The 13759-nt window shown below is 48.8% G+C and overlaps 1 protein-coding gene across 2 annotated transcripts in view; it reads right to left on the bottom strand.

Annotated features, from left to right (window-relative positions):
- Positions 1-5162: 5162 nt before the first annotated feature.
- Ahrr (aryl hydrocarbon receptor repressor) overlaps positions 5163-13759 on the bottom strand; it is a 105821-nt gene continuing 97224 nt past the window's right edge. For both annotated transcript variants that reach the window (XM_013140927.2, XM_063257906.1), the window contains 5 exons: positions 13426-13562; positions 12360-12559; positions 9416-9477; positions 9060-9198; positions 5163-8470 (listed from right to left, as the gene is read on the bottom strand). In XM_013140927.2, the coding sequence (XP_012996381.2) occupies positions 7510-8470; positions 9060-9198; positions 9416-9477; positions 12360-12559; positions 13426-13562 (1499 nt within the window). In that variant the 3' untranslated portion in view covers positions 5163-7509. The remainder of the gene's footprint in view (positions 8471-9059; positions 9199-9415; positions 9478-12359; positions 12560-13425; positions 13563-13759) is intronic.

Raw genomic sequence — 13759 nt, 5'->3', positions numbered from 1 at the left:
GCTTGCAAGGCAGGTGCTTATTCCTCTGAGTTAAATCCCCAACCCCTGATAATATACTTTTAATAACATTTATTAGGGTACCTATCATAAGGATATGGAGATCATTGTGGCATCCTATTAATGAACAAAGGCTGGAATTTTTCTCAGGCAGCTGCTCCTTTATTCACTAAAAGAACCATAACCAATGTTTTCTAAGCCCAAAAGTCCCCTTTAGTTACCTTAGAAAATGTCTGATGGCTTCTGAGAAGACCCATTTTGATATTATTTTGACCAACTGGTAATACATTTTTAACCCAATTATATCATTTTTACAATTTTAGGAATTTATAACTATGAGTATACTTCAGATTTTGTTGTAAGTCAGCAGAGATCTCTTAAGCTTTTATCTAAATTAATATATATTTTTATTATATTTTGTTTTAAGAATACCAGTAACTTCTGTGCCCCTTTGTTTCATGTTGCTCTCAGTTCAGTTATCTCTATACACTTTATCACCTTATTCAGACCTCAGCTCCTACTTTTTTGTTACCATTCCTTTGATTAGCCCCAGTTCAGGCCCAGCCCCATCCTTGTCTTTCCATTGTGCCTTAGTCTCCGAGGCATCAATATTATCAGATTTTTGGACGGTGGGATCAGTTTCTTCTCTGGGTCTGAGATCATGATAGAACTGGACAGCATGCTCTGGCACCCAGATAGGCCATTCAGCATTTTCTGGAAAAACACAAGCATACCCTCTACCCCAAGTGAGTTGCAGTCTAGGTCCTTTCCATTGTCCAGCATGAAGATGTTTCTTTTACAAGGGAAAACAAAAGATGCAAAGGAAGAAAATTAAATTAATTTTTCTGGAGGATAATGATAATAACACCAAGAAAGTTCACTGATGCAGTTCATCAAGAGGACGAGAACTGTCATGACCACTTTTGCTGAAACAACAAAAAGGAACAGTAATCTTTTGCACTTTGCATCATGACTCCATAGATTGATGGGTGTGTAGGGGAGGACAAAGTAGGCAATATCCAGAATGGCCTTCAGCATTCCTCCAGGTTAGTAATTTAGCACTTCTAGGGTGAGAAACACTGCCTACCCCATGTAGATCCTAGTTGCCACATCCAGAGGCCATGCCATAGGCCAGTGGTGTTGGGCAATAACCTGTGTCTAAAAGCCCTTTAATTTTTCCTTCCTTATTCAATTCTGTCTCGGGATGATCTTGTTTAATCTGTTGAATCTAATATATTGGAGGGCCCAAAATCTGTGGATCCCCTTTCCCTTACTTGTAAATTTCCCAATCTTTATTAGAGGAAGAGTGACTAATGGAGCAGTTCAAGGGTTGGGCATGACCTGAATAGTGTTTTGAATAGATTGAATCATAACCTTGATTTCCCTGGTGTAGTCAGTGGTTAGTGACACTAGGTGACACCTGAAGACCTTTTAAAATGAGACTGCTCCAGCCTAGCAAGAGACCCACTGTTCCAGGAGGCAAAGGTCCATAGACTCCTGTAAGAATAACTTGGAATTCCCTTTCAAAAGGTAATACAAATCTGGAGGAGGGACTAAGGTCCCAGCCTCCACTGTCTGCCAGAGGTCAGAGATGAGCTTGTCACTGGAGGGGAAGGGTGGGGAGAAATTAGGGAAAGTGCTGTCACTGTGTGGCAGGGCCAGAGCGAGAGCCCCAAGCCCGTTTCCTGAAATAGGTTGACTGTCCACATTAGTTTTAGATTTGCATGACTTTGCCCAAGGATATCCTTGTCTACACCTTATACAAATAGGTTTTGTTAGAGGAACTTGTTTCCAGACTGTGAGTGAATAATCTGAGTAATAGCTGCTGCAAAGGCAGCCCTCCACCCATGTTGAGGGGCCAAGATCAGGACACATTTTAATCACCCCAGCCAGTGTGGCCCATTTCTTATGGGCCCTTAAAGCCTCTTAACATGATTTATTTGCATCCTCAAATTCGAACTGCCAAACCATCAACTTATTACCTGCTGTATCACTTATAATTTCCCACTAGCCTGCAATAAGCATGCCACAAAATCCTGAAAAGATTTATCAAGACGCTGATGAATGGAGGTCAGATCAAGGGATGTCTCATCCTTTGAGGGAAGTTCACACCAAGCCTTTGTAGCAGTTATTTTATTCTGCTCATAGACTTGCAATTCAAAAATAAATAGATGATTCATGGCAGCAAAGGCATTGTCTCTGATGAAAAGATCTTTTGCAATGGCTTCCTTTAATGCTAATTGTAAGGGAGAGAGGGAAGACATTTTCATCCTATGATACAACAAATCTTTTCCAAGCCGAAAAGTCAAATCTCATGTCAAATCAAAGTCAAATCTCAACTAAATTTACCGGGCGCTGTAAAATAGAATTTGCTAGGAGACAGTCCTCTGGCGTGGAAGGCTTTTTCCCACCCTTCACCACTCCTTCCTCATCTGACTGAGCAGAATCAGAGAGACTGTGCTGTGCTGGGGAGGGAGAAGGCTGGCGACTATTTTGCCGTCTCCCTTCTGTGTAGGACCTGTCTTTAAAGTAGTGCTCTGAGCCAATTCTGTTGTGACTGTCTGACCAGGAAAATGCTTTTAAAAACAAATCCACAAAGTAAATACAGAAATTGAAACATTTCTATAGCAATATTTTTATAAACATCTGTATAAATCATTTCTATATACATGTTCTTTGAGAACTGTTTGCCCCATGTTTAAAACTTGCTAAATTCAGCATATCGTCTTTCTTTCTGGCCCCAGTGAACCTGCTTCTTTCTCTGTGATCCTGGTGGACCTGCTTTTCTCTCCCTGGCCCTAGTGGACCCGTTTCTTTCTATGTCCCTAACGAACCTGTTTGCTTCTCTGGCTGACCTCACTCTCTCTCTTTCTTTCTCTTTCCCCAGGTTGAATACCTAATTCACTATCTCTGCAGTTTCTCCCCTTGTGCATGCTCATTGAGAAGTGTCTCCTACCTGCTACTTCGGCTTTCCCTGGCCCCTCTTTGGGTACCATATATCAGTGTTGTGAGAGCTCTCTAAGTTCCTGGGGGGAAGAATGATGACAGGATGATAACATAAAGATAAGGACAGAAAGCTGGGGTCAGGCAGAGCCTTTCTTCCAGATGGGAGGAAGAGACTGCTAACCCACTGCAGTGCATTTATTTATAAACTTGTCCTATGACACCCCTTCGCTTAGTTTGCTTCTTCCGCCCTGTGTTCTTGGGACTGGAACACCTGTTCACCTCCAGTACTCCATGCCCTGATGGCATTTCACAGGCGCTCCATGCCCTTGAGGCACTCCTGTTCAGGTATTTATGTTTTCATCTCTGTCCCCATGAACAATCACTAGCTCAGCAGCTCCCAACACAGGTGGACTAAAAGTTCAACCCCAAGCTGAGTAACTTAAAGACCTAGTAATATCCTGTTTGAAAAAAAAACACAAACTTTTAAAAGGGCTAAGGATGCAGCTCTGTGAAAAGGACCTGGGTTCACCCCCCAACCACCAAAAAAAAAAAAATTATACTATTGTATTACATAAGAAAAGTATTCCTAAAGGTAAGCACAAGCTACTGGCAGAGAAAAAAACACTAGAATACCTGTAACTGCCCAGACTTTGCTGTCTAGGATATAAAAACACCTGTAAACTAACCCTAAGTGCAAATAAGCACAGCAAGAATGGTGGCTCCAGGTATAGAAAAACGAGCTGGCTAGTCCCCCTCAGACCTTGCTCCACCCCAGCCATCCTGGGGCTTTTGATCCACAGACGAGGCTTCTACCCAATCCTGTCAGGTTCCTTCAAACCAACTGCCTCCTTGTAGCATCTGGGCAGCTCTAGCTGTACCCAGGGCAGTGGGATGGAGCGGGGCGGGGTGGGATGGGGGGAGGGAGCCATGGATGGCAGGAGGATGAGAAATAGAAAAGAGGTGAAAACTCAAGTCAGGTGACTTCTTTCTGGAGAGGCAGAAAGGAGCTGCTCAACCATCCTAGGGGTGGTTATTTATACATTTGACAGAGTAATGTCACATGACACCACTTTTGTGTAGCAACCAATTGCTTAGATTGTCTAGGGGCTGGGTGTCTAGACTGAAGCAGCTTGCCTGTAGTGCATTTTGTTTTAGGATCTGCTTTGCCTTTCCCCAACAGATGACGAAGTCCCAACTTCACTTCCCTACAACTTCTGCCTTCCTTCCATGTGTATCCTTTCCTCCCTCAGCCCTTTAGCTCCAGCCATTCCTACCTCTGCCATTAAAGCACTCTCAACACCTGGACCACTCTCACCTGTCCCCTTTGTGTTACAGAATGTATGGGTTTCCTGAGGTTGGTAGTTGTCTGCACCCCTCCTTAATGCTCATGCACATATGGGTGCACACATTGTACTTGTACAAATTTGGGGCAGTCCTGATCTGTGCTTTCACATGTGTTTACACAGCAGGGACTCAATGGACAGTGACAAGTAAATGAATGAAATTCACATTTCACCCTGTAGAAGTCAACAACCAGGTGTTGGGAGGGTGACTCCAAAGAGGCAGCCCTACCAGGCAGCTTGTTATGGTACCCCACAAGCACATGGTGAGGACATTCACTGTGTCAATGGAGAAAATCAGAGGTTTTCTCCCACATTTGTCCAGAGAAGGCAGGGAGATGATAGATCAGGCCAATTTAGATATCCAGTCCCCATAAGTCAGAGGCTGGCAGCAGCAGGGGTTGGGTGTTGAGCAGCTGAACTGGCCTGACAGCCCTCCCTCTGCCTATCTCTGAAGCATGTTGGGTACTGACCTGGTTTTACATGAGTGGTTGTTGACAGTGTTCCCTGAAAGGGGGGATGCCGAAGATGTATGGCTTCCTCTTTATTGGCTACCAACAGCAGCAGATGAGGCACAGGGGCTGTAAAGGGGGAAATTTGACCTGACACCCATATCCTGTGATCTGGTCCCCAGAGCACCCAGCTCTATCTTCATTATTCCTACAGGATAGTTCTGGTCTGAAGTATCCTGAAAGGACCAAGGGGGGTGCAGGTGACATTTCCTCCTCCAGTGATCTTTGGTCCAGCAATTCTGCTTTGACTACTGCCTCTGCCTAATGGTGCGGGGGTGCTTCAGATTAAATCCAACATAGCTCTGAGGAGATAAGGTGACTTCATGTGGAAAATCAAGTAGACAGTCCCAGTCCAACAAGCACATAATGAACATGTAATTTTTTTATACCAATTCTGAAAATTTAATACAAACCACAGTATAAGACATATATCTGAACCTCCTTTTTAAAAAAGAAATATATCCGGAAGCTCTGTTAAAGGCACTGAGAAAATAGCACAAAGAGCTGCTCTGTAATATCTGCTTAAGACTTCACTGGGCCGGTATGGCCTCTGAGAAATTTCTTCTTGCAGTATCCACTGTAACATATAAAATGTAATTTGTATTTACCCTCCCTTTGGCACACTCTACATTATATTTGATTTTGATATTCAGTTATTTAGGCAAAAGCTATACACCACAGAAGAGCGTTCGCCTGGAGTTAGTACTGAGAATGACCCTGTGGAAGTGACCACAGCTGCAGCATGCCCCATCACTTTCCTACACCAGTTTGCAGGAGGCACATAATACCTAACCACAGAAATGCAGATCTGGGGGTCTACTGCATGGATGTAGCCCTGGCCCTGTGTGTTTAAGGGCTGTGGTATAATGTGGCATCCTAGCCTGCAGAGCTCAGGTCCAGATGCCTAGCTCAGTGTTCACCAAGCATGGCTTGCAAGTAGTTCGTGGCTTGTCCTGGGTTACCCTCCCCAGCAGGGCACGCAGATGAGGTGCATTTGAAAGGCTGGGGCAGGGCAGGTAGAGTGGTCCAGCCAGCAGGAGTCTCTGGCTTTGCATATCTCTAGCTCTCCTTTGGTCACACGGCTAGCCTTGGCAGATGTGCAAGGAAGTCTGTTAATTCCATCTCCCTGGTCTGTTTTTCCACTTCCCAACCCTCCAGACACAGTACATGCCTGCACTGCCAGTCATGCTATGCATGTACAATGCAAGACATGTCACACAGCACAGTACCAGACATGTTACATGCATGCAGTGCTGGACATGTTATACAGATACTGTGCTATTGATCTGCTGTGCCCTCTGTCCTTGTCCTGAAAAGAAAGACTGAGATGCTGATGCTGTCTCAGGCTAGGGATGCAGGCCAGCCCGCCGGAGAGGGAGCACACAATGATACATGAACTTGGCCATGCCTTCTGGGAGGTACATCAGGTCTCAGTGCATAGAGGGCTCGCCACACTCCAGAGTGGTGCACTGGGTTACAGCTGAGAAGGAAGGAAGGATGAGTCTGAAATCCACCCCTTAGGGTTCAGTCCATAAATGTCCAGAGAGTAGATGTCAGTTGTGTTTTCAAAGAAACTGGAGTCTAAGTGGACCCTGGGCCAGCAGGAAGGGAAGAGAGGTGAGGCAGGTCCCAGCTTCCAGGCCTGGGACACCATCCCAATTCCTGCTTTAGTGAGGGAGATGATGGAGGAGGTGGAAGATGTGTGTGTCACACCCATGACAGCATAGCACCTGTCCCACTTCTGAAGGCTGCTGTGGTCTAGGCAGAGGTGGGGAGGCCCTGAATGACCAGCCTTTGAACCTGTGCCTGGTGTGCACCCTCAGCTCCCTCTTGGGCCCACCGTGAGTCTTCCTGAAAGTCTGGCTGCTCAGGGGCTTGAGTTGTGACAAGGCATACATGTATCTGCCTAATGAAATCCACCGTAAACGGGCTGAGCCCTGGCGCTCCAAAGCCACAGGTTATGGGGAAAGTACTGCTGAAGAGATGAGGGGGTGAAGCGAAAGTCCCAGCCCCGCAGGCTCCTGCCACACCCAAGACCCTGGGAATGTAGGTGGGTGGCTGCTGCAGCAGGACCCAGAGCTTTGCTTCTGGCTCCCTCTGTTCATGGGCCCTGCACTAACCAGGGCAAAACACGCATGGGGAGACCCTAAGCTGTGCTACCAGCTGTGAGCCACCTTGAGGGTAAGTGTGGCAACCTTCCTTTCTGAGGCACACATTGAATTTGTTTCCTACCACGTGAGTGAATTGCCTCCCATTACAATTTTTAAGGCATATTAGACACCTAAATCTTTCTTTTTATGGGTACCAGGGATCAAACTCATGACCGTGCGCTTGCAAAGTAGGCACTTATGCCGCTGAGCTAAATCCCCAGCCCCAGACACCTAAATCTTCATAGGGCGAGGGTGGGGCCCTCACTGGAAAGCACTGCATCTCGCAGTCAGGCAGGGTGGCATGGCCTCTTGCTCTGTCCTCTGCTGCCCTGTGTGCTGTGCCCACTGCCTGATGCTGTGAGCCCCACTGCAGGATGTGCCAGAGACAGAGACATCCCAAAGCTGTCTTCAGGCCATGGAAAAGTGAGGTTTCTGGAAGGAACAGGGTATTACCCTGTCTATCTCCATACTTAGGTGGCCTCAAACTGACTCAGAGCACTGTGCAGGACAGGAGCTGGGTGAGTGTGTGGATGCAAGTGGTTTCTGGAATGTGTGGCAGCAGCTCTACAGCAGAAAAGGAGTTTCAGGGGTTCTGGGTGGAACCTGCAGGGCAGAAGCATTTTTGGGGAAGACCCCAGGCACTGTACCCTGGCCAGTCACGGCCCATGGGGGAGAGTCTAGGGGCTCACGCTTGACCATGGGTGCTACCTCCGGTGCCCTGCACTCACTGTTGCCCAGGGTGCAGAGGTGACGGGTAGGCCCCAGCTCCAGGCAGGAGCTTTGCACAGGGTAGAATGGGCCCAGTTCCCGGCAGGGCCCAGCAGTGACCCTGCTCTGAGGGTGTGTTGCCAGCATGCCTAAGCTGAGGGGCTGGTTGTAGACCTGGTGTCCGCAGTCTGGCTCTGCTTTCAGGTGCATCCTGGTGGGGAAAGTGACCAAATGTCTCTTGGTGATATCACTGGCTCCCAGCCACACTTGGCTAGGGGTGCAACCTTCTGCTGTGTCCTCTGACCCAGAGTCATTTTCCATCTTGATTGGTACCTCCAGAGGCAGCACAGGATTGCATGGGGCACCTGAGGGCATCGGCCGACCTGGAGGCTTTACATCCTCTGTGCAGTGGCCCCCAGGGGTGAAGCACTGCATTCCAGTGCCACAGGAGGATAGAGGCACCTGGCCCTGATAAATGTCCCGCCAGGCTCTGCTCATCCGGCCACAATAGGCACTGGGAACATGGCCTGGAGGATTTCTGAAGGTAGCCATGCTGCTAGTACTGAATGTGCCCTCAGTGCCCGGGTGCGGTATGAAGGAGCCCAGGGAAGAGGTGCACACGGAGAGGGGCTCATTCCTGCCTGGCAGTGGCTTTAGCTTGGTGCTGCCATCCTGTCCACACTTTTCCATCATCCAGTTTGGGAACCTCCCAGGTACTGGCATCTCTGAGTGGCAATTGTACATGTGTGCCTCCCTCCGTGTCCTCCCTCCTGTGGAGCCACTCAGCATCCTGTCCTGTTCTGTTTCTTCCCTGTTCCTGCAGAGAGAAGATGGACATAGGACAGAGGGACTGAGACATGGTATGGGGCAAGGATAACACTGGCTAAATCTACTGGGCAGCTGTAAGCCAGACCAAAGCCTCAATGTCCCTTTCAGCTTCTGGCAGCCATCCAGGCAGTACAGAACTTCCTCTCAATACACCCCACCCCTCGCACCCCCTTACCCAGGTCCTGATGGGGATCAGAGGGCAATGGCTTGCAGGAAGAAGCCACTTCTCAGGGAGGCCTCAGCCACACTGGTCACAGCAAATGCTGGGGGAGTACAGGGGCTATAACACTGAAATGCAGACCAACACAACACTGTGCACTTCAGATTGACTCCTCTGTGATGGGACACACTGACTAGGATGACATGCAGCATCTAGTCTTGGAAGGGATGCTAGCTGGTCAGGACAGAATGGCACACCTTGAGGTGGGGCAGGCAAGTGGCCTGCAGGAGGGACAGAGAGATTGTGGATGCTATCCAAGCTGGGACAACAGTGGAGCACTGGGAGGAATCTGGGCTCCTCCCCTCACAGTGACCTCATGATGACTCCAGCAAGGGGTGGGTAACATGGCACCACTTACGCTGTGACCCCCTTGGAATCCAGGATTAGATCCATGCCCCTGAGACAGGGGCACCGAGCTCTGACTGGAACCCGGGCCCAGTGACCGGCGTCTGTTTGTGCCCTGAACACTGAGATGCCATTTTCACCATTGTTCCTTCCTGTTAGGATTTAAGAAGGGAAAAAGGACTTGGGTGACAAGAACAGGTGCTGTCCTCTGTGGGACAGACCCTATGACACCCCTCCCACGTGACATTTCCCTGGAATACTCAGGATTTCTGCAAAGTATGGGGAGAGGGGACATGGAAGAGATGTCCAAGAGACAAAAGCCCATTTTGTCCATTTAGAAAAAATGAAATTTGAAACTTTAAACAGTACCTGTTAAGTAGCTGGGTTTTCCAGGAAGTTCTGATTCACACACACTCATGGTCGATTTTGCCCTGTAAAGAACAGATCATAGGCAAATAACTGGTGGGAGGAATTCATGATGCCCAGCGTTTCTGGCTTGTTTGCCTGAGAGGCCAAGGTAGAAACTCTGGCTCGTACTTTTCAAGTCTTTATAGCTTGCAAAGTCTTCTTGGTTACAGATTTCCTGAAAATTCTCAAGCATGTCACTCTGTGGGCCAATAAAATGCAAAAGAATTTGCTTCAGAATGTAGATGTGCATATAAGGTAGTTTTTAGAGCCTGTGTTTTCCTGGTCAGCCCAAACAAGATGGTCAGCTCTTGTGTTCTAAGAAGTCTCCATGAAGGATGAACCACTAAGGAAGTGTACATGTGTTACACAGATACAATCTTGAATCATTCTAATGGCTTCTACTTTATTTTTGAGAACTAGAAAGAGTTTTGCCTGGTGTTGCCCTACTAGGAGTACCAGAGTTGGGTTTAATTCCTGTCTATTTGACTGACCTTTCCATGCATGGTGAGGGGCGGGGGGGTGGGGGGGGTAGAGTCTGCAGGGAGTCCAGAGGCCTCTGCTGGGGAGGTAAGGTAAAAATCCCATTTAAGCCATTGTGTGTGTCTGTGGATAGTCACAAAATTGTGGCTAATACTGATCTGGGTTTTTGTTTTGTTGGGATTTTTTCTTTCTCCCCTTTTGGTGTTAGGAATAGAATCCAGGTGCTGCACCACTGAGCTATGTCCTCAACCTTTGAATTGAGTTTGGAAAGAAATCTGGAAAAACATGCAACAAGTTCCCGGAGAAAGGAAGAGCAACAGCCTGTGACAACGCCAGCAAGGACCACTGTGAGCAACAGCACGCTTTCTACAATCACTTGTTGTGTGTTCCCTCCCCTGACCACTTCATCTTCCCTCCCATAGGAGCTGCTGCCTCCAGCTTGGCCCTGTGTTGCTGCACTCAATGTGAATGGCCGGCCAAGGGGTAGATACTGCAGATCAGCTTTAAACTTGGTTCAGAGCAGGTGATGTTTTCAATGCTGGGGTAAGGTGGGGCCTACATTCTCTGCCCTCCCTACTCTTATTCACCCCACCTGATGTGAAGCTGGTGCCTCCCAAGCCCAGGGAAGGCAGGGCAGGCATCCAGAGCAGAAAGAGCAGTCCGGGACCAGTGACCTACACTCTGCCTGCCTGGCACTTCCTACCTGGGCCCAGCTGGAGAAGGCTGCTTAGAACACTCCTCAGTTTGATGTTAGGGTGGGAAAACCACATAGGCTCACTGTGTCTCAGGTTAAAAACAGCCAAATCAGCTTTAAAAACAGAAAACTCCATGAGTAAAGGTGCAGGGCATTAAGGGCACTAAGCAGGACCCACCTGGCAGCTGCGGAGTCCTATACCCTGAGTTCTACAAGGGTGGGGTCCAACCTGGCAGGCATGAAGCTCTGGCATTGGCCTTGCCACCTATCCTTGAACCTTCTTCCCTTAGTGTTGTTTTTCCTTTCATATTGTGTATGTTATGTCTTTAAAAACATGAATTTGATTCTAGAATGTCTCTAGACATTCTTGATTCTAGGAGGTCTGCTTTTCTCAGTATTCTGACTCAGAGATCAGCTCCATCCACCATGCACACCACAAGGCAGTGAGGGCAGGCTCCAGTTGCAGACCAGGTAGAGGGCCTGAGCACGTGCAGGAATGCAGATAAGGAGGACAATGAGTGTGGAGCCACACAGGGAGACCTCCCATGATCCTGCTGTCTACATGGAGCTTAGGGAAGGTGAGGGCGAGTTGTGTCGCAGAAGTGGGTGGACTCCCACGCCCTAAGGGAACCACCAGCATCAAATGGGTACTCCTGCAGTGAGGGCATGCAGACATCAGGTGTACAACAGGCCTGGCATCTAGCACCCAAAGGGCAAGCAGCTTCCATGGAAAACAGAGGCAGGCAGGTCAAAGTAGCCTGTGCAGAGGGTGGGGATCCATGCAGGGCTGTCAGGGCTGTCCCAGGTTTGAATCTGACAAATGAGATTTAATGTTAAAAAGAGATGAGGGGTACAGGTGGAACCAAAAGCCAAACTAAAGCCCGGGACATACAGGTCTAATAGACCTGCAGCTTAAAGAATCAGGGCAAGTCTGCTGTCAGTGATGGTGTTACTAAAGTTAGAGTGCTCAGAATGAACAAGGAGACCACTGTATCCAGACTGCATTGCTGATCTGTTGTGAATATTCCTGAAAAGTCATCTGGATTGAGAAATATCTGGAAATCATGCTCAGAGCAACCATGCACCAGGGGAAGAAGGTAGGGTTTGTAGGATTTGTGTCAGTAGGGCAGAGTCTGCTAGTTGCTCCCCTGAATGACACGTCTGGACTGTGTGATGGCAAGTCTCCTGTCTTGGGGTCTGTGCAACTTAGACAAATTGTGTTTAGGCTGAAGCAGGTTCAAACCCAGCTTAGCTCGCTGAGTTACTGGCCTGCCAAGCCTTCTTCCTACTCAGTCTGTACACCCCTGTGAAGTGGAAAATCAGACAGGTGCTTGGGCAAGACATGAAGAACTCTCCAAGAGGAACTTCAGGCTGAGGGATCAAGACCAAGGCCAAGGCTGAGCCACTGACTGGTCACTGGACCTGGGTCAGGAGGGAGCCCATAAGGGACCAGACAGATGGAGTCTCCAGTTCCCAGCTTCTAACTGGGGACCTCAGGGCAGGGATGGATGTGAGGTGAGCGTGGGCCACCCATCACATGGAGCTTGAAGGTACTGTCCCAAGGGGCCCCAGATATACCGGGGTCAGGAAGGGGCTGCAGGCTGAGTGCCACCTCTTGCAATGGCCCAAAAAGGTGCAGCTGCCTCTCTGGAAACCAAGTGTGTGGGGGAGGTGGCTCAGGAGATGCCAGGCCAAAGGCTCCCTGGTACACTGGATGCAGTCAATTCTTACCGTGTGTCTGTCATGGCTGCCACGTCTGCCCTGTGCTTCACCCGCAGATATGCGCTCTTCATTTTCATCTCGGTGGTGGAGGGCAGCAGGACAGGCACCACAGTGCAGAACAGTGAGAGCTGTGGGGGCAGGACTGTTCCTGAAGGTGCTTTCTTCTTCTGTCCCAGCAGGAATCTTAGTTTTCCTTGAAACTGCATTGTCTAGATTTTAAAGACAGAAATCTGTGTTCACAGAGTGAACTGGAAACTCAGGGAAGACTCAGAATTTGGGGTGAGAACAGACATGCAGCATGGGCACTTGTCCAGAGTCCTCAGGAGACAACAGCCTTGCTCTCGCCCTAGTCTGTAAGCAGCCTCAGGATCACCCAGCCAGCTTCTACCTTTTACCTGGTGACCATCCACTCTCTCTTCCCTCTCTTCCTCCATCCCACCACCCTTCCAATTTTCCACTCATCTTCCCCTCCTTCCTTCCAGCCTGCCACTCATCTCCCAAGCTCTGCTTCCATGGGCTTATTGAGGGAACAAAACATTTGTAAGCCCTGACTAAGCATCAGCCACATAGCTTGTATGGGGGAACTCAAGGCAATGGTGAGCTAGGAATATTTAACATCCAGCTTTCCAGGGGAAAAACATCCCAGTTTTACAGTATTTGCCAGATTTTAACATAAATATTCATGCTGTGGCTGGTTTCAACCTGTTGGCCTAATATTAATCAAATCTAAATATCTAAAAATTCCTGTAGTCCCAACAGTGGGGTTTGTGGGTGGTACGAGGCACTGTCTAGGTATGAGTGGGGGTTTATACCCTGCTCCCTGGAAGATGGTGCCCTGAAGGATGTGCATGTCAGTTTTAAGTGTTTCATCTGCTTTACCTCCTTGGCTTGCAGGGGTCTCCTGTTCCCACTCACTTACCACCCTCATGGAGTCTGGGAGTTGCCAGGCCTTGTGCTGGTAGCTTGTGCAGGTGGAACTTAGATTCAGGGTCACCCTCACCCCAGGGCCCAAAGCACACAATGCTGGCTGCTTTGTAGCTGGGCCAATTCCCTATGTAGGACTCCCCTCACTTACCAAAAAGCCAGAGGTGCTGTCCAGCAGGCAGCGTACACGGCAGATGAAGCACCGAGTCAGGAAGGCCGAGTACTCAGGGGGTGAGCCCACGCCCCCTTCCTGGGCCCTGAGGAGCCTCCCCAAGACTGTGTTGTCTTCTACCAAGGCAGTGCAGGGGCGTGGCAGGGAGGCAGAGGCCATGACCAAGAAAGAGTCATAAAGACATCAATAAGCTAGTGAAACATGTTGCAGCCAATGCAAGGTACACAACACATACCGCCCCAGCTGCACAGCTCACATCAATGCACAGCCCCCCTGCCTCGCTGTTCTGGTGGGTTTTGCCTCCTTTGGCCCC

This window comes from Cavia porcellus, unplaced genomic scaffold (assembly GCF_034190915.1).
Source record: "Cavia porcellus strain 051 isolate PalLab524CR breed Dunkin Hartley unplaced genomic scaffold, mCavPor4.1 scaffold_11, whole genome shotgun sequence".
Classification (NCBI taxonomy): domain Eukaryota; kingdom Metazoa; phylum Chordata; class Mammalia; order Rodentia; family Caviidae; genus Cavia; species Cavia porcellus.
Note: the sequence above shows the minus strand (reverse complement) of the source record. Positions and strands in the feature narration are given on the sequence as shown.